Raw genomic sequence first — 22,114 nt, 5'->3', positions numbered from 1 at the left:
GCGTTTGGACTGCCTCTTTGTGTCAGAATGCGCGCCGTTTTACACATGGCTTCCTTTTTTTTTGTCTGGTACATTGCGAAGGACAAAAGCAATCTCAGGGGAAGAATTCACTGTGAAGGCACACAAAACAGGCAACTTGTCCATTTCAAATTTCACAAATGCACCAAGCATGGTCTTCCCAGGGGTTTAGAGACACCACTAATGGAGAGGGGTTTGACAGCGCTTGGCAGAGGAAGCCGCGGGGCAGCTGGCACAAAAAGGCAGCCATCTTGAGACAGCCTGTTGTTAGAGGGTCCTAGGAGAGTCCTCGGACGGTACCGTGGTGCATACACGAACTAGAAGGAGAGTACCGCAAATGCGCACACACCATCACACGCACAAATTTCACACACGCTCTGTACATAACTCCCTGTTATGGCATTCCCTTTCATTTACTTGTCCACAGTACTGTGAGATTATAGTAAAAAGTTACTTGTGCCTCATATGCTATTACGTAGTACCACTGGGTATTCTAGAAAAGAAGGAAAAAATAAATAAAAACTCAAGCTATCTTTGATTTATACACATTCAAAGTATTTGTGACAGATTTTGGTTTCAGTATCATTGGAAATACAGCTGTAACGAATATACCGTGGTCGGTGTGTAATACAAACTGAAATTGTCCATGAAGCGGTGAGGATGACATCTGAAACCAGACTGCAGACTTTCTGTCAAGTATGTATACTCCATGTATATACACAGATGCAAAAATTCATATCAGTGTGTAACAGTGCAATTTAGTCGACACCGTCATGATTTGGCCAAGTAAGACATGTTCCTGGATCAACATATTTTGTTGATCCTGGAACAACATTCACGTCCAAAATTTTGTCCTAACTTATCCCTAAAATCAAAGGGAAATGATAGGTGAATAACACTATGTAGAAGCACCTAACCCCAGTTGTAAGCCTAATCTTGACATAAACGGTAAACGTGTCCCTCAAATCTGATTGGTTGATTGGAATGTTGGTCCAGGATCAACGTCGTGATTTTGCCAAGTAAGACATTGGTACTGGAACAACATTCTTGTCCAAAAACATAGTCCTATCCCTACCCCTAAACCTAATTATACCCTAACTTATCCCTAAAATCAAAGGGAAATGATAGGCAAATAACACTAATGTAGAAGCACCTAACCCCAATTGTAAGCCTAATCTTGACATAAACTGTAAATGTGTCCCTCAAATCTGATTGGTTGATTGGAATGTTGGTCCAGGATCAACGTCGTGATTTTGCCAAGTAAGGGTGCGTTCACACTTGTCATGTTTGGTTCGATTAAAACAAACCCTGGTGCGATTGCTCGGTTAGTGCGGTTCATTTGAACATATGTGAACGCTGCCATCCGAACCCTGGTGAGCACCAAACAAGCGGACCGAGACCGCTAAAAAGATGGGTCTCTGTCCGCTTCCAAACGAACTCTGGAGTGGTTCGATTGATATATGAACGCAACACCGACCAAAGACATGTAAACGAACCAAAAACAGGACGTGATGTCACAAGACGCGACGCTACAAGTCAGCTGATTTGACAGGAAAGATCGGCGTATCCACAATGAGTAGAGGGAAAACGAGGAGCAACAAGGAGGTAAAGTGCCTCATCAACTACCATCTCTTTGCAGTAGATCTTCGTTTCTGCACACAACGGAGGAAATCCTGCTGCTGTTTTGAATGTTTTGAACATTTTATGAGCTCTTCATGAGTTCTCAGCTGGTAAAAATAAAACCATATGTACACGTATAAAATGATCGCATTTAAGCCAGCACACAGCATTGTTTTGAATGTTCTGTAAGTAAGCTCCATCGCGAAATATATACGTCATAAAAGCCGACCAATCAGGTTGTGACCGTATCCCTATGCCTTTGGTTCGGTAACTTTAGGTTTGCTGTTAAAAATGCCAGTGTGAACGCTAAGCGAACCAGGACTAAATGTTTTGTTTTTGTTTTTTTGGTCCAGACCAAACGAACCAAACGGGCCAAACTACAAGTGTGAACGCACCCTAAGACATTGGTACTGAAACAACATTCCTGTCTAAAAATGTTGTCCAAACACTGTCTCTAACTCTAAACCTAACCCTACCCATAAGTGATCCCTAATTCAGAGGGAAATGATAGGTGAAAAACACTGATGTAAAAGAACCAAACCATAAACTGTAAACTTGTCCCTCAAATCTGATTGGTTGATTGGAATGTTGGTCCAGGATCAACGTTGTGATTTTTCCAAGTAAGACGTGTTCCTGGATCAACATCTTTTGTTGATCCTGGAACAACATTCCTGTCCAAAAACATAGTTCTAACCCCTGTCTCTACTCCTAAACCCAACCCTACCTAACCCTTAACTTATTCACATATCATTTCCCTCTGGTTTTAGGGATAAGAATGGGGTAGACGCCCCTAACACTTGTTGTAAGTCTAAACTTGACATAAACTGTAAACTTCAAATCTGATTGGTTGATTGGAATGTTGGTCCAGGATCAACAGGGATGTTGATCCAGGAACATGTTCTACTTGGTGTTTTCCCATTCACCTAGTTGACACACAGGGGAATTCACTAAGAGTCAAATGCACCCTAGTTGTTTTAACACGCAATTCACTAATCGAGTTATGCAAACCACATAATAGTTTAAACAATTTGCACGCTGCAATTCCGCAGGTCGGTTCTGATTGCTAGATTATCGCAGTCTGGCCTCCCTTACTGGGAATGTACATACAGCAACTCTAGGCACCTGAAAAGGTTATTAAAGTGCGCTCGACTGCATGACATTTTGGGATAAAATGCTCTTTTCCATCAACCTTTTAAGTCATTTGCAAGAAAATTTTCTTAGACAAAATCTCCTATACATTTCTTTTACCGTCTACTTGCTGTAGGCAGTAATAGCAATACTTTGTGGCCAGGCAAACACAATAGCACAGATTTTTGGTGAAAAGGTACAATAATCAGCCTAATTTTGGGTTTGACCAAAAAACGAATGACAACAACCATTTAAATACAGTTAAACTGGACAGCGGGTGGTTTTTGTGAAATATAGCACGTTAAGGTATAGCACACCCATTTAGTGAATTCACCCCACAGTGTGTTCTGCATGAACTGAACCATTTAAGTCTCTCTATGCCGCTACATCATTGACATGCTGCCATCCAATGGAATGTCCATCGAGGAGTCATTTTTTCCATTCACTTCAAGTTTACTACTTCTTAGTGGTCTGTTAAGGTATTAATAAGATTGCTTTTGCATTTTGATGTCTGGGTCACAGTCAATGTTTGCATTGCATTCCAGGAAAAAAAAATGAATGGGAACTTTGAAAATGAGATGGACAGTTCGTATTCCCAGAGCCGCCCCCTCACTATCAACAGGAACAACAGGTTTTGGGATAATATCCTTCATTTCTCTTCATAGGGGCAGTCGCTGGACCTCCCCCTCCCCATCGTGTTTCATCAACCCAGCCTGCCCTCAATCCTTTAACCTCTCTGATTCAATAAATAAATAAACTGCACTTGGGGAAATCTTTCCACCCCACCTCCCACAAAGCCTTCATGAGTTCAAAAAGGGAAACAAATAATGTGAAAAAGGGTCAAACTGCGCCATGAGATCAAAAGAAGTAGAGAGTACCAAAGAATGAGAATAAAACATTCTTGTTCTTCAGTTCCTGTCTTGTTTTCTTTTAATACTTCAGAAGGGGCAAGCACTGTATTTTCCCTTGTAAATATGCATTCAACTTTTTAGTTTTATATGACTGATTTTATTTTTACTTACATCCTTTAATTATGTATGTATTTTATTGTTTTTTTTGTGAGTGTGTGTGTGTGTGTGTGTATTTTTTTCCAATCATAGGTGCAACTTTTGGAAGAGTCACTGAGGGTGTCTTGTACAGAGGCCTGCATCAGGCTGTGTTTCCTTTACTCTCTACACTGTCTGAAAGGCCTTGCTTTGAGCAGGGACCATGACACCCGTCGGGATGGTCAAGCCCACCGGAGGATTGGGGGGTCTGAATTTTGGGGTGGCAGGGGGTTCTGGGGTTTTAGGCACGACCTGCGTGTAGGCCGGGGGAGATTGGGGGAAGCCGTGGGGCTGTCCGTTCTCCTTGAGGGCGGCGACAGCGGGTGGCCTTGGACGTTGGCTTCGGGGTACGCTGTTGTGCACCATGGACTGTGTAGAGGAAGCACCGGAGCGGGAGCTGCCAGACCGGGACGAGGAGAGGGAGTTGGGCTTCACCAGCTTGGCTTTTGGAGCTTCTGCATCCTCCCTGCAAAAGTAATGGAAATATAGACATTAGCAGTTACTTAGTAACGCGTTACTCTAAGCTGACTACTTTTTTTCCAGTAACAAGTAATCTAACGTGTTACTATTTCCAAACCAGTAATCAGATTAAAGTAACTTATCCAAGTCACTGTGAGTTACTATTTTTGTCATTTTCCTTAGTAAAAAATATATATTTTTGCTTTCTTCTTGCGTCTCGGGGAGAGTATTTATGTTAAGTGAAGTCAAGAAAGACTGTCTTTATTACATTTTTTATGAAAACATGTTTTTGTTTTTTTCAGGAAATATTTTTGTATTTCAACTTAAAATTTCAGGAGATACATTTTTGAACGTTACTGTTAAAAATGCAGGGAAAACGAGGTGGCAGGGATTTTGTCGGCAACTGCTGAATGTAACTAATAAAGTAACTTGTAATCTAACTTAGTTACTTTTAAAATCAAGTAATCTGTAAAGTAACTAGGTTACTTTTTAAAGGAGTAATCAGTAATCAGATTACTTTTTCAAAGTAACTGTGGCAACACTGGACATTAGAATCAATATTAAAATAAAACAAATACATAAAGCTCAAGTATAACCATTGTAGTCTGAATCTGAAGCGGACGTTGTGCCTAAGCTTGCTGCCATTTTAAATACATTTATTTCATCCTGAAAGACAGAAAAACTTCAGGCACTATTTACTCTATTTATATATTTATTATATCATATTTTTAAATAAAGAAGAGAGTTCAATAGCATATCAGTTTATAATGAAATTGATAAAAGAAATGTCAGTTGTATGGTATCAACTAGATACATTTGGTGTCAGGACAATCCTGGCAGGTTATAGACACTTCAGCAAACAATGTTTGCAGGGAACTTACTTACTATAAGTTTACCCCCAGTATTACAAAACTAAGGCCAGGTTTCACAGACAGGGCTTAGATCAAGTCAGAATTAGGCCTTAGTTCAATTAGGACACTTACGTAGCTTTTATAAACGTGCTTTAGAAAAAATACATCACTGATATGCATCTTGAGACAAAACAGTGGCAGTGTCATTTTTAAAGACGTGTCAGTGCAAAACATGCATTTTAGACTGGGATTAGACTCAAGCCTGGTCTGTAAAACTGGGGTAAATGTGCTAAAATGACTAAACTGAGATAGTACTCCAAAACTGACCACAGCAAGAGATCCTGACAGTGAATGTGCACAAGAACGGTCCCCATGTAGAGCTAATGTTTTTTTGTGTGCGCATAATTCAGAGATACAGCCATGGTTTATGGCTGCGTTATTCATGTGAGCACAATTAGTACATTTCTGTCACTATAGGCATAAAAACAGCTGTTTGATTGACCTGAAGACAATATGAGGCGTATATGTTCCACCATGAAGATACTCAAAAACGTAGTCAAAGCCACTGCTCTAGGTAATATTAAGAGTGAAAGTAGAACAATAAAAACACAATCGATACTAAGATCTCACCTGATCTCATTAGGTGTCTCCTCCTCCTCATATTTCTTCTTCTCCTTCTTGCGGAAGACCAGCCAGATGATGAGAATGAGGAGCAGAACGCCGAATGAAACGCCAACCACAGCGCCGGCCACCACACCGATGCCTCGCACATCTAAACACACAGAAGGACATTTTTGTCAAATTGTCATATTGTCACATCACATTTGCCACGTTCATATGATGACAAGAATTGTAAAATTATTAATAGTAGGGTGCAAAAGCCCGGACAACAGTGAAAATGATTATATTTTGTATTCTGTTTAAAATTAGTACAGAAAATCATTACAAATTATACTATCAGGAAAACGATTTGAGTGGAAAATTAACTTTTTTCCCCCCACATTTACAACAAATATGTTATATAGACACATGCATCTGATTCCCAAAAAAAGCCATACAGCCCTGAATATCAATAGTAAAATGATTTGCTGCAACATAAAATAAACAATCATTATAATTCTAAAACTAATTTCAGCTATGACTGAATGTCTGCAAGCCATGTTACATTTTATTCAAATGTAATTGTTTGTTTTACACCAATCCACATGGATATAAATGTAAAGTAACACTTTACAATACGGGTGCATTAATATGCATTCATTCATTCATTCATTCATTCATTCATTCATTCATTCATTCATTCATTCATTCATTCATTCATTCATTCATTCATTCATTCATTCATTCATTCATTCATTCATTCATTCATTCATTCATTCATTCATTCATTCATCACCAATGCACAGATAATCATAAGTTAATGTATGACTCATGAAGGACTAAACCATTGGTAACCCTTTACAATCAGGTTGTATTACAGTTTTTTTTATTCGCTTTGGTACTATTTTCACAACCAAGGTGTACATTTTCAAAACTCATAGTGCTAATATCACAACAGATCATCAAAAGTGGACTTTTTTCAAACATTTCAGCATATTTTCAAATGTGTTAATACAATACACAAAACCACAAAGTATCCTTTTCACTACACAAAATAAGTGTTTCCTCTTTATAAATGTTTCATTCACAGTAACTGCCTTTCATAAAGCTCTTACAATCAAACTTTTGATTTGCATCTCTTCTCGTTCACTTTAAAACATTTGTCTATTATTTAATCCAACTGATCTTAATGGTTAATCAATGAATCATTTGGTACACCTACAGATTTCTATAGATATTGATTATATAGACATAGTTTCTACTTTGTTTGCAATTTCGGATATGGATAACCATATGTAATGAATTCTTTTTACATTACAAGCGATTTATCTTAGATTATAACTACTTTGTCAAAGTGTGTGTGTGTGTGGGGGGGGCCTGGTAAACTCTACATTATGGGGACAAAATGTCCCCATAAAAATGGCAATATCCTAAATCCTTGTCCTTGCGGGGACATTTTTTTTGTCCCCATGGCCATGAGGAAACGTATAGATACAGAATGTTTTTTTTTTGTTGAAAATGTAAAAATGCAGAAAGTTTTGTGTGATGGGTAGGTTTAGGGGTTAGGGTTAGTGTTAGTGTAAGGGGAGAGAATATACAGTTTGTATAGCTTGTAACCATTATGCCTACGTATACCCAGACAGATTATAAGAGTATAAGGGAGAGGAAATAGTCAATGACGGTGTAACATCAGACTGATCAGAAATCAGAAGAAGGGCGACAGATGGCATCAAATATAACATTTTACATTACAGTATGTATGCCATGTGATACTGTAAACAGATTACCATGGTAGAGTCTGCCACAATACCGTAACTCACCTTTATAAAGCTCAACTTTAGATTCGAGTAATATGGTACAGTGAGAACATTTACTGTATTGGCAGCAAACTCTGTTATAGCACAGAGCATCATGGCTGTGTAATAACTTCATCACACCTTTTGATAACACTGAATAATGCTATTACAAACATTATGGATTCAATGACATAAGTTAGGTAATGTTAGTGTATTTTCTAATGAGGCAAATGTAGCCTCTGTTACAGTAGATAATTCAGCAACGAGGGAGATTTGAAACATGTATCTTATATTGTTTTCTGTTGGATGAACTGATTGTTAAAAGTACTAAACTGAAAGAAGATCACACTGTTGTGTTTCGGTGATTAAACCAAATGTTCTCATTATATATTATAATAATCTTGTGTTTGAAACAATGATTACATGGACTGAAAATATGTGCAACTGAATGAAAGCATGAGATCAGATTTTGAAAGAATGACTAGCTGTGTTACAAGTGTGATCAGTTTGGATTTTTGCACTAAGAGTTTTGAAAATGTACACCTTACTTGTGAAAATAGTACTAAAGCGAATAAAAAAAACTGTAGTTAACATTAGTTAATGCATTAGTTAACATGACCTAACCATGAACAACACCTCTGTTCAGCATTAGTTAATCTTTGTTAATGTTAGTTAATAAAACTACAGCTGTTCATGGTTTGTTCATGTTAGTTCACAGTGCCTTAACTAATGTTAACAATATTTTAATAATGCATTAGTAAATGTTGAAATTAACAAAGATAAATAAATGCTTTATAAGTGCAGTTCATTATTAGTTCATGTTCACTAATGTTAGCTAATGAACCTTATAGTAAAGTGTTACCAAACCATTTATTAATGATTACTGCATCAGCAACTAATGAAGATTCTGTATGATTAAGTAATATATGAATTGCTATTAATTAAATGTGTCATGTATCAATTCCCTAATAACATATTATATAAACTAATAGTGTAAATTCATGTGTTGTCTGCTTTAATCGAAGGTGGGGTAAGTGGTATTTCAAAAATGCTTTAGAAAAGTGTTTCGGGCCGAGTACCAAAACTTATAGCCAATCAGCAGTAAGGGGCGTGTCTGCTAATGATGGGGAGAAGAGAGCGCTCAGTGCACGTCATTATTCTAAAGACACAACACACAGGACGGACATTAGCCGAGCAACGACAGAAAGAGAGAGATGGCAGATAAAAAACAAATGTGGAAGATGTCTGTGGAACAAAAGAAGGCTTACGATCAGGCTAGAAGTGTCAGCTTTCCAGCGCTGGAGAGAACTCAATGAGTGAAGACCAAGGTTGCTTTATTTCTTCTCGATTCGAGTAACATTGATTTTGTTTTGTTTCACAGAACTAATAAATGCTGGCTTTTGCTTGAATATGCTCATGTATCATGTTTGCTTGCTTGTTCATTTGCGATCGTATTGTTGTTCTCTTCAGTGATGATAAAGACCCATTCATTTCCACACCATATAAGCCTGGAGCATCTAAACCTTCTCCACTGTCTGTTTTAAAGCATCAGCTCCCAAAGTGTGTACGAAAACTAGGATAATATACTCCTAATATATGTTTGTGTCCTTTGGTTCCTCTTTTCGTGATCGATATAACCCTCTAATCTTGTCATAACTGTAATATGTTCGCTTGTTGGTCTGTCATGCTCGTGCTATCGAGTTGTTCGTGAGAACTGTATTTGTGTTTTTGGGATGGAAGGGATGACTAACACACATTGCTTTCACTTATTGATGACATCATACCCTCGGCTGGCTGGCACAGCAGATTCCATAGTCGTTGCCTGGGTTACGTATGTGTGAGGCGGAGCTATCAAAATAGGGGCGTGTTTTTTTTGGTGATTTTAAATCAACACCGGTTATCAGAAAGCACTTACCACACCTTTAATGATTAGCTAATGAACTGTTAACTAACTAATTCAAAATTGATTCAAAACCCATAACCTCAATGACTTATTAGATTAGATTTAGATTAGATTCAACTTTATTGTCATTACACAAGTACAAGTACAAGGCAACGTTATTACTTGTTATTACTTAACAATCAGTTAATAGTCATGTGCCTCAACGAGTAAAGTCATAACATAATGATACCTTTGCAAATCATTAGCTAATGATTAATTAAAGCAGATTTAATTAAGAGCAATTCATATATTACTTAATCTATTAATCATAAATAATCTTCATTAGTTGCGGATGCAGTAATCATTAATAAATGGTTTAGTCCTTCATGAGTCATACATTAACTCATGATTATCTGTGCATTAGTTAAGCATAAATTAATGCATATAGTGCACACATATTGTAAAGTGTTACCAAATCATTTGTGCACCAACTTGGCTCTCAAAATATGTATCTGAAAGTAAGGAACAAATAAGATCTGTTTGACATGCAATGCTATACTAACACATATTGAAATGAGCCAAGAAAATTATAAGTTATTAAGTTATTAGCACTTGTTGGTTGGTCTTTTTTGGTATGTGACACAATGGGAATCCTGAGTGTGTTTTTTTTTTTTTTTTTTTTTTGGATGAATAAAAGACTGCTGCACATAGATCCTGCAGCTTTTCCATTCCTTCTGCAACCACTGCCATGACATTGACCAGCCAAATATTAGTTTTTCTCAGCAACCCTGCTATAATTTGTTTTGTTTTTTTTGCTCAGTTAATAAATGAATCATGTCCGTCTGACTAATAGCACATTTCTCCGGTACCTGAAAACTTTTGCTTTTGCGTGATTCTATATTCATACCACTGGGTGTCAGTATTTAAGTCTAAGGTGACTGTCGGGCTTAGCAACTTGAATAAATACTAGGTTCACCACATACTTTTGTATGACAAAGAGCTTTTGATTTTTTCATTATTTAAACATTATATTAGCAGGGGAGCCCATATGGTAGTTACACTGTATTAGTGTTCTCATGAGATATCTTGCGAGTAAAATGAATAAGGCAGACCCAAATTAAGTTTTGCCAGCCACAACTGTGAAACGCCTCTTTCACATTTTATTTCCTGTGTTGTGAAAGACTAGCACAAGGCCTAAGTGCAGGACAGTTGTCAAGAGTTTATATAACTCTCTCCATCTTCTCCTCTGGTGAACATTAAATTCTTCTGCCTCTTCCAAAACCATTACACACAAACACTGAAGGATGGCTATTTGAGCAAGACCAATGACAAATGGCCGCACTCTGGCTTTCTGCAGTTCCCAGGGCCCAGTAAAAGGCCAAAGTATGTCTTTTTAATTAAAATATAGTGTTTTGCACATGTTTTGTGATGGGTAGGTTTAGGGGATGGGTTAATATCATTAACCATGATCACATGAGAATGCATATCAATATACGTGTGCAATGTCGTGGAATGTATACACCAAAATGAGTCTTGTCATAAAGTGTGTATCATATGCATGCAAAAAACTGCGTACCATATGCACAACAAAACTCATTTTGGTGTATACATTCCACGACATTGCACACTCGTATTATTTATACGCATTTTCGTGTGATCGGGCTCGATATAAAATAGCTTATGCAATGCCTTCACTAATACATTGAAACAAACGTGTGTGTGTGTGTGTGTGTGTGTGTGTGGTCAAGGTATTCCCTACGTTACAGGGACCAAATGTCCCCACAAGGTTGGTAAAACCAGTAATTATAAAAAAATATAATTATATAAAATGATATAAATCTAAATATAAAAACAGCTTATAAATCATACAGAATTTTGTGTTTTAAAAATATAAAAATGCAGAAAGTTTTCTGTGATGATTAGGTTTAGGAGTAGGATTAGGATATATAATATACAGTTTGTGCAGTATAAAAAGTATTATGCCTATGGAAAGTCCCCATAAAACATGAAAACCCAACGTGTGATTGTCTGTGTGTGTGTGTGTGTGTGTGTGTGTGTGTGTGTGTGTGTGTGTGTGTGTGTGTGAATGAATGAGAGCAAAGTGAATATGGAAAATAAGTTTTTTTTCCCCCAAGACAACAAAGCAGGAAAATAGATAGTAATATTAACCAACTAACTAAATAAAACTAACCAATGTTAATTGTCAAAACAATGCAAACAATGGTGTCATACCCATGATATCATAATAAACAAACGCAAGCTCTCTGCAGTGTGGAAACAGCCTCCATCCATCAAACTGAGGCTGGAGCTTCAAGCTAAAAGCGCCACCGCCGACTGATCTGAGATCAGAGTATCATAACATCCACACTAATTACACCCAGGGCACGGGCTGACCTCAGAGCAGAACTCACATTGCATTGTGACCTCGATGATACAGTTCTCCTCTCCTACATCATTGCTGGCAGTGCACTTGTAGACCCCGGAGCTGTCCTGCGTCAAGTTCCTCAAGGTCACGATCTCTGGGTTCTTCAGATCTAAAAATAGGAAAAAATATTTATATACCTGCACATATATAAGCTGAGGTACAACTACAATCTATCAGGTAACATTGTACATTTCTTCAGTCACACAGCCAGAGTATCTGACAATTATTCAATACATACACAGCAAATAATGTCCTCTCTCTGTTTAGAAAAAGGAATGTGAATGTTTTGTATAAAATAATTAATATAATATAATCTTTTGATGCTTTTGAATAAAAATGGTCTATTTAGACACTATAGAGAATTTTACTTTTAACACAAGTTAAAAACAAAACAAAATCTAAGACTGAATGTTTTAACTTAATTACTTGATTTTACTTTACATAATTATAATGTTGCACACTCTTTCCACTAAGATGGAACAATTGTCATTAGACATGAAATATTAATAGACAGTATTGTCATCTTTTTTATATATAATCTATTAATGGTAACATTTATTTTTGCCACATACACTCTAAAAAAAAGAGTACAAAATTGTACCTTTTAAGGTACAAGTGGCCATCACTGAAGTGGGACCCTTAAGGGTACATTTTTGTACCTCTAAGTCAGGGGTAGGCAAGTTCAGTCCTAGAGAGCTGATGTCCTGCAGAGTTTAGCTCCAACCCTACTAAACCACCACAGTATAAAACTCATGGCTCCCAGCATGCATTGCAACACTAAAGGGTTAGTTCACCCAAAAATGAAAATTCTGTCACTGATTGTTTACCCTCATGTCGTTCGACACCCGTAAGACCTCTTCAGAACACAAATTAAGATATTTTAGTTGAAATCCGATGGCTCTGAAAGGCCTCCATTGGCACAATGGCACTTTACACTCTCAAGACCCATAAAAGGTACTAAAGACGTCGTTACAAAGTCCATCTCACTACAGTGGTTCTACAATAACTTTATGAATCGACGAGAATAGTTTTTGTGCGCAAAAAAATCCTAAATAACGATATAGTGATGACCGATTTCACAACACAGCATCATGAAGCTTCGAAGCGTTATGAATCAGCGAGTCAAATCATGATTCAGATTGTGTGTCAAACCGCCAAACTGCTGAAATCACTTGACTTTGGCGATCCAAACCGCTGAATCGACTCACTAATTCATAACGCTTTGAAACTTCATGATGCTGTGTTTTGAAATCAGTCATCACTATATAAGTCGTTATTTAGGTTTTTTTGCGCACAAAAACTATTCTTGTCGCTTCATAAAGTTATTGTAGAACCACTGTAGTGAGATGGACTTTGTAACGACGTCTTTAGTACCTTTTATGGGTCTTGAGAGTGTAAAGTGCCATTGTGCCAATGGAGGCCTTTCAGAGCCATCGGATTTCAATTAAAATATCTTCATTTGTGTTCCGAAGATGAACGGAGGTCTTACATGTGTCCAACGACATGAGGGGAAGTAATTAATGACAGAATTAAATTTTTTGGGTGAACTAACCCTTTAAGTATGTCACCATTGTTGAGATTCATATGCTGATCCTTGATATCTGTGTGTGTCTAAACCCCCCCCCCCCCCTAGAATGTATTTAAAAATCAAAATTCCGAATGTCTGATCTGTGGCAAGAAAGTATTGTTGGTGAATATTATTTTTTTATATTTTAGTCAGTGATGAGTTTTTTTTTGTTTATTTTTTATTTATTTGTATATTAATTTTTTGTTGTTGTTTATGGCTTATTTTGATGTGAACAGGTTATGTGTTTTGTTAACACTGTAACAAAAACCACAAACTCACATAAAAAGCCAAGAGTTAAACTGGCCAACTAAATGAAACACTGATCACCATTATGGTAACCAAAATGTTCAATAAAACATCAACATCGAAACCTCTGTTAATTCTCAATAAGAGCTTCAATAGATATCTTTCAGGGTTGGAGCCAAACTCTGCAGGACAGCGACTCACTAGGACCAAACTTGCCTGCCCCTGCTCTAAGTAGAGGAGGGTATAATTGTACCCTAAGGACCAATTGTGTACCTTTAAAGGTACAGTTATACGTTTTGTTCCCCAAGGAACAAAATTGTACCTCCACTGTACCTTTTTTTTTCTGAGAGTGTATAACAGTTAAACCAAAATATTAGATCTATAAAAGAAAATGTTATAGTGAATGATTCAATTGATTTTTTTTTTTTTTTTTTTTTTTTTTATCAAAACCTTCCAGTGCAAATGACTTGTGCAATCATTTAGTCCACTTAAACCCCGCCCTTTTCCTACAATCGACCACATGCTCACATTCAACCACCAATGCATAGAACCAAGTCCCCACCTCACATTATTCATTTCACAGATGTACGTCACAATACAGAAAAAACAATCTGCTGCTACTTCTGTCACCCCAACTTCCCAAATTAGATATTGGTGTTTTTGGTCACATTTTGTTAGTTTTCTTGTGTATTGTGTTATGTGCATTGCTCAAGGACACAATGCTGATGAAGCAGGATTATGGCATGAGTAACTCTGCAGTTCCCGACTCATGCAGAACCTACAAAACAGTGCTAGCAGTATTACCCGTCTTTTATGACTTCCTTTACTACACTACTTTACAGGTTTCAATCAAACAGAGTGTTTTAATCAGAGAGGGAAGTGAGAGCAAGCCCAGTAAAGTGTGTGCGCTTATGTGAATGAATTAGTGTTTGTGTGTGTCAGGGTGATTCATGGTTCTGCTGGAGCTCCAGCAGATGAGATGAACAGTAAATGTTTCCCTGCAGCCGGTGAGGAAGCGCTTGTGTCTTGAGAACCGAGAACCGCGCTTGCGTCTTCGACCGAGGAGCGTTTGTCAGCCGGAGTGATTTGAGTCGCCTGGATCATTTACACATCCGGGATGTAATGCCTCCTCTTTCACCCCCCCCCCCCCCCCCCCCCACACACACACACATTCCGTCCCATCATCCCTCTTCTCATCCACTATCTGCAGTGAATTCTGGGGCGGTGAAATGTTTATCGGCCAAAGAAAGCTTATTAGAGTGAGCAGGTGGTCATTGATGAGGGTGCTTAATTGTTGAGCTCGGGCGAAGGCACGGTTCATCTCTCCTGCAGCACTGACTGCATACGGCCTAAATAGATTGTAAAACAATATGGGGCTCTGATGATCTGGTGTCAGCAGGAGAAATTGTGCTGAAACTGTGCATTATTCTGTCCCATCTGCAAAGCCATATTACACTCGAATTTGTGTAATTCTTGCAGTTTCGTTAAGTTGTTTTGTTTTCACAAGCACAACCCAATGAGATCGAATTCTGACAACAGCCAACGGCTGTCAAACATCATCTTTTGCTGTATTTCATTATGTAGTCTCTGTTTACTCATTGTTTTGTCTAACCAAGGTCTATATGATACCTCATAGAAGTGGGCGGTGCAAACTAAATTTAAGTATTCGTGTACAATACAGTTGAAAAATTTAGATTCAGTAAGATTTTTGCTTTTTATTTACAGAAAGGATGCATTTTATTGACCAAAAGTAACAGTGAAGACAGTTATAATCTTGCAAAAAGTTCTACGTCAAATAAATGCTGTTGTTTTGAACTTTCTATTCATCTTGAAATGTTAAGCAGAAAAACCAACATTGATAATACTAAGAAATGCGCATATTAGAACGATTTCTGAAGGGTCATGAAGCTGAAGACTGGAGTAATGATGCAGAAATTTCAGCTTTGCGATCACACAAATAAATTATATTTTAAAATGTATTTAAATAGAAAACAGTGTTTTTAAATTGTGCAAATATTTCACAAAATATTACTGCTTTTACTATATTTTTTGATCAAATAAAAGCACCCTTTATGAGCATAAGAGATTTCTTTAAAAAAACATAGCAATAAGTAAAACATTTTTTACTTTTTAACACAAGTAAATCTATATAAAGTGTATAGCTGAGCTGCACGATTCTGGATAAATTGAGAATCGCAAAGTCAATGTCATTCATAAAGAATTGTTTTGTTATTGGATGAAGCAGCATTTGTTAATAAATCGTTTAAATGAATGATTCAATGCCAAAACTTATTTTTTACGCCACCTTCTAGCGTAACAATAAGCAATACAATACAAGTGTCAAAATCATTTTTAAAAGATGATTTACTCTTATTTTGACCACATCAGTGCTTAAAACTATAAACTTTTATCCCAGTACACTTTTATCCCTTGTTATTTAAATGTATGTAACGCATAAATAACAATAATGTGTGGTTGTAAAGATTGTTTGTTTGTGAAGCTGTACTGTACATCATGGGCGTCACTAGGCCCTTTTTAGGGGGGCTTCATGTGTAGCTCTCAGTAAATAAAAAAGCTCACCTTTTTTTTAGCCTGGGCATAAGATAAGTAATGAATGTGTGCATATTGTGAATTAATTTAATACATTTAGTTACCTAGCTTTCCTGTTAGCCTTCAGTAAATTAACATTATTCATAAAACATATAAATATCAGTTAAACATATGTTTACTTTCTTCACTGACAAAAATGGAAAAACTTTATCAGTCATATCTGCCCACTGACATGGTTTTCAAGTTATTGTTATCAAATTTTTTGGCATTCAGAACATTTTAAAATGCACATATGTAGATCATAGAAATCTAAATTTTCTCGAGGGGCCCCCAAACCCCCCTAACCTCACATTTGGGATCTCATTGATTATAAACCTGCCTACATTGTATGATAAAGGGATGTACAATATGGTCAGATATGCAGAATGAGGCATGAATATTTGCTTTTTAGGTATAAGTAATAATAAACAGCCAAAATCATAATATGCATACTAATAAGCTACTAGTTAATAGTGAGAATTGGACCCTAAACTAAAGTCTTACCAAAATTTTTTTTCATATCCTCACTGGGGGCTGAGCCCCCCTAAAATGAAAATCCTAAAAACGCCCCACTGTACATTTACATGCAGCTGCTCTTTCCAGATTTGAATGTTGCAGTGTGATGATCGTACTTTCAAAGGTTAACCAAAGTCTTTGGTTTAAACAGTTTCACATCAGAAGTGTGATGGCTGACCCTCTCATTCATTAACATGGGCAGTCACAAAACACGCGCTGTTCACTCTCCGCCAATGCTTGTGGTATGAAACAGGCATAAAAGACACAGCGGAAACGTTGTCATTTAGGAACAAGATTCATTTGAATGATTTATCGTGCATCTCTAGTGTAGAAGGCATGTGTGACTTCAGTTTGCAGGCTAGGCTACAGATTTCTGCTTGTGTTATATAGGTATGCTATAGCTCCACCGTTTGACACATTTCATATTATATGTCATCATACCGCACAACCCTATAATGCATATTGTGGGCTAATATCCCTACAGTTGGTGAAATCTGTTCTCATTTCATTGCCTGTTCGCCGCGCAGCGTCTGGGAGTCAACATGCTCAGGTTTAATCTGCTACAATCAGCACTTCTGTGGATGCATTTCTCAAAGTGTGTGAAGTTCATGGCACCACATCTTTCAAAGGCATGCAAAACTATTATTTGAGACAGATAGGAGCAAGTAACTGCACAAACCCCTTTCTGTCCAGAATAAGGTAAGATATGCTCCAGTCTGTTTTGCGAGATGTTCGGGTGTTTGACTCACCGATGAGGGCGAGGGGAGGCAGTTTCCCCACACTCTTGCCTTTATCCAGTACTCTCTCCCACTTGTACTGAATGGGGTCAGATCCGTCTGAAGACTTACAGCTCAGTTTCACATCACTGCTCTCCAGAAGCCGGCCCTCCATCCAGCACCGGGGTTTAGAGGGCTTCACTGTATACAAGAAAACACAAATGTGTGTTAATGTTAAGCTCACTAATGAGTCGTTTAATACTGTTGTCCAAAGCAACTATCCATCCATCCATCCATCCATCCATCCATTTTGATATTGTTCGACACTTTGAAGCAGTATTATGAAATTACACATGAAACTAAAAATTGCACACACAGTATACTGCCACTTTTTTGGAGGGAAATCAATATCAAAGAGGCAATCCATCTCAACTCTGGTCAAGGGTCGACTTTGGTCAAGGGTCAGGATTTGTTGTCCTGTGCTCTGACTGGTTTGAACTCCCCTATGACCAAACGCAGCAGATCTGAATGGACACTGAAGCCAAATCAAAGTCCACACTGCCTCACAAGAGTTTCCAAGTGACCTCCGACCGGTCCCACTGGCATCCTGCTTACCGCAGCACTGCTCTAAACTGTTCTGGGGTCAGTTAGATGAGCCTGTCCAGTGGGATCTGTCTGGAGGCTGAATGGCAGCTAAGAGACAGCCTGTAGACCTCTGTGGCCCTTTCTGGCCCTACTGACCTGGGTCTATAAACACACAAACACATCAGAAGGACACAGGAACCAATTCAGCTAAGATGTGTCAGGTTCTGGAGTTAGAGTTAGTGAATATTTCTGTCTTTGCTCTACAGTCAAAACATTATTTAACCAACATGGACAGGATGTGCAACAATTAAAAACGTGGAGGCGTCACAGTAAATACATCCTCTAATTTTTGCTTTGATGACAGATACTTTAGCCACCTAAACACACACACTCTAGTGTTAGTGCCATTTTCTACAATGAAATTATTTTTATTATGCTATTTACCACATTTTACATTACAAACTAAACCAAAACACAGAAATATAGAATAAAAAGCCCAAATTATAAAACAAAGAAAAGTGGACAAAAACAACAGATAAATAATATTTGAAATTCATGTTCATTTGTCACTCAAGTTGTTATGCTGATAATAAAATTTTCCATGAGTAATTTTGTATTAAATGAGAAAAATGTGGTCTTGTTTTGTGCCACACTGTATATGTAAATATTTTGTCAGAATCATGATTATTATAGTTAACTGAAACTACAACAATAAAATACTGTTATATGAAATAAAATAAACTTTAACTGAAATAAAAAAACGTAAACATATTTTATTTCAGCTAGTTGCCAATGCAGCACTCATATTTTAACTTTTTTTTTAAATGTACTGTATAAAGATGTATTTAACAAAAACACTAATAAAATGAAAAAACCACACAAGATAATTGAAATGAATACTGAAAATATAAAAATAAAAACTATTTCAAAATATTATATATCTAGTTTTGTTTTGTTGAGATCACAAGTTCACAAGAGTAGACAGTAAAATATGAATGCATTGATTCTGTGGACTGTATGATTGGAAACAGTTATTATTTTTGCCACTTGGCGCCTGAAATAACTATACTGTTCCAGGATGCGGTCCTCATCTCATAAAAAAATCAGTGAACAAGATTTTTCACAGCTTATGCTCCATACTGAAAATCAATGAACATGCGGATGGTCTCCAATTGAAACAATTCCCATTCGTTTAGCTCTGATTCAAGACATCTCAGGAAACAAGCAGAGCTTAGACGGACCATCATTTACAGAAGCGGCATGACATTTAACAAAAAGTTTTAGCCTAGTGATTGATGCACATGTGCGTCATTTCCTGTCCACTCTCAGTCTCAACTGCAGATTTTGATAAAGGCAAAATACAGGCTGAAAATAACATCATAATGTGAACACTAACTCTCTGTAATGTGTTTATAAAGTGACGGAGAGGAACTAAAAAAGAAGAGGAGCGAGAGAGACAGGGGGTGGAGAATGAGGATTATGGGAAGGCAGCATTGAGCTAATCTTCTGTGAAATGCTAAAACATGAGAGAAACTCTGGGGTGGAGGCCGGATTTACATCAACTCATCCACCCATTTCTCTCCCTTTTTCTCTTTCTTTCAACTTTACACCAATATCCTGTCCCTCTGTGGCTAGCGTACTAATCTGGTAATAAAATGATTTAGGAAATAACATTAGGACGTGATATACGACTTGAAACTGCTCGGCCTAAGCCGCGAGTCCTTGAAAATAGGAACTATGCAACAAAAGCATATGATAGAGATGAGTCTAAATAAAAAGAAGAAGCATATTTCTTTCCAGTTCTTCTCTTGGCTGAGCGCTGTAGTGTCAGAGATACTGCGTTTGAATGACGGCTTGGAAACCCTGTGGTCTAATAATGGAAACCAGACATAGCAAAATATCAAATCATGAGAAGCTCATCTGAACCTCATTTGGGATGACAGTAAACTGTTTTGCTAGAAGAAGAGAAATCACATAAGATCCTAATTCTGTCTCTTCTGTTTTTAAGAGATAGAGCTCAATCAATGTTTCTCTCATCCCACCATTTCAAATTAACATCCTCTCGATTTACCATCCAAAGTGAAGCAAACATAACCAGCAGCCACCAGAGTTGAGAGTGACTGGCCAGCAAATGCAACCAATCATATTTCTAGATTATGTCAATGACGGACAAATTTTGTCATCTGAATGATGATCAAATTGAATCAGAGCGAGGCTGGCTGATGGAGGAAATGGTTGGGAGCTGATTCCAGGAAGATGAGCCTTACCCAACACAATGAGGTTGACTTGGCTCCAGTGGTATTTGCCGCCGGTCTTGACCTTACAGTGGTATTCTCCAGAGTCCGTCAGCTGCAGATCATTGATCAGGAGAGAGGCGTCTCCGTTCAGGTAGTCGCCCGCGAAGGACAGGCGACTGGCGTGGTTGTCGTTGGTGTAGACCTCATTGTTGAAGAATGTGATGATCTGAAAGGTAACAGCGAGAGAGACAGAAAAAGCTTTTATATAAATAGAATAAATCTATTTCAGTCGAGGCAAAATGGACGATGAAACTAAAATATCATAGAAACTTGGGTTGGGCTCTTTTGACTCGGGCCAGTAAACAACCACCTAGAAAACACCCAGATGCATTGTCAGCCAACTAAACCAACCTATGATCTAGCAAATCTACATGCTAAAATCATTCAGAACACCACAGAAACAGAAATTTTGCAGCTAACCCAAAACCAGAGGTGTAACGTACTTGAGTCATTTTACTTGATTACTGTACTTAAGTATTATTTTTGGGGATTTTTACTTTACTTGAGTAGAATTAAAAATCAATACTTTTACTTTTACTTAATTACATTTTATAAGAAAAAAAGTACTTTTTACTCCTTACAATTTTATTTACAGTCAAAAAGTACTTTTTTGGAGATCACTTCATTCTTATTTCCCTTGCTATTACCAAACCAATTGAATTGCGCAGTTTAATTTAAATGTTGTTTATTCTGCCTATGAGATCAGCTTCTCCTTAAAGGAACACTCCACTATTTTTGAAAATAGGCTCATTTTCCAACTCCCCTAGAGTTAAACAGTTGAGTTTTACCGTTTTTGAATCCAACAGCCGATCCGGGTCCGGTGGTAGCACTTTTAGCATAGCTTAGCATAGATCATTGAATCTGATTAGACCATTAGCATCTCGCTTAAAATTTATACAAAGAGTTTTGATATTTTTCCAATTTAAAACTTTACTCTTCTGTAGTAACATCGTGTACTAAGACTGACGGGAAATGAAATGTTGAGATTTTCTAGGCCGATATGGCTAAGAACTGTACTCTCATTCCTGTGTAATGATCAAGGAGCTTTGAGCCGTACCATGGGTGCAGCGGTACAATGATATTACACAGCGCGGAAAAATAGTCCCAGGTTGTCACACTGGTTATGTTTACGGAAGTCAGCCTATTTTCAGGCGCTGCGTAATATCATTGCGCCTCCTGCACCCATGGTACGGATTATTCCGCAGAGTATAGTTCCTAGCCATATCGGCCTAGAAAATCGTAATTGAAAAATGTTCACTTAGTACACAATGTAACTACAGAAGAGTCAAGTTTTAAATAGGAAAAATATATATATAAGCTATGCTAAAAGTGCTATCACCAGACCTGGAGATCGGCTGAATGGATTCGAAAACTGTAAAACTCTGTTTAACTCTAGGAATGAGCTTATTTTAAAAAAAAGTGGAGTGTTCCTTCCTCCAACTTTGAGTAGGATGTTGCATACTGGCATTAGGTAGTAGTCTTATAGTTTGATAATTAAAAACAATTAAAGAAAAACAGTTCTAAATCAGGGTAAAACCTTGTATGTGGTTCATTCACTTCATGCTTTTAGAGATTAAAAGCTTAAACACGAATCTTTAAGAATTCAATAATAATTAGGATATTATTTTCCTATTACTAAAATAAATATGCACTTATTATACCAAGCATATGACATTTTATTTACAGCATACAATATTGACCACGTGAGCAGCCAATTCCCAGGTTCGTAGGATCACAAAACTCGCCCCCTCCACCGTGAATAAATCGTCATCC

General features: G+C 37.4%; 1 protein-coding gene across 1 annotated transcript in view; it reads right to left on the bottom strand.

The window, feature by feature from the left end:
- Positions 1–839: 839 nt before the first annotated feature.
- Positions 840–22,114, bottom strand: part of clmpb (CXADR like membrane protein b) — a 154,064-nt gene continuing 132,789 nt past the window's right edge. Inside the window, exons 3-7 of the mRNA XM_079825680.1 lie at positions 20,312–20,507; positions 17,493–17,660; positions 11,812–11,934; positions 5,753–5,894; positions 840–4,278 (exon numbers count right to left, since the gene is read on the bottom strand). Coding sequence (XP_079681806.1) covers positions 3,939–4,278; positions 5,753–5,894; positions 11,812–11,934; positions 17,493–17,660; positions 20,312–20,507 — 969 coding nt within the window. The 3' untranslated portion in view covers positions 840–3,938. The remainder of the gene's footprint in view (positions 4,279–5,752; positions 5,895–11,811; positions 11,935–17,492; positions 17,661–20,311; positions 20,508–22,114) is intronic.

This window comes from Gobio gobio (genome assembly GCF_949357685.1).
Source record: "Gobio gobio genome assembly, chromosome: 9".
Taxonomy (NCBI): Eukaryota; Metazoa; Chordata; class Actinopteri; order Cypriniformes; family Gobionidae; genus Gobio; species Gobio gobio.
This window is presented reverse-complemented; position numbering and strand designations above follow the sequence as displayed.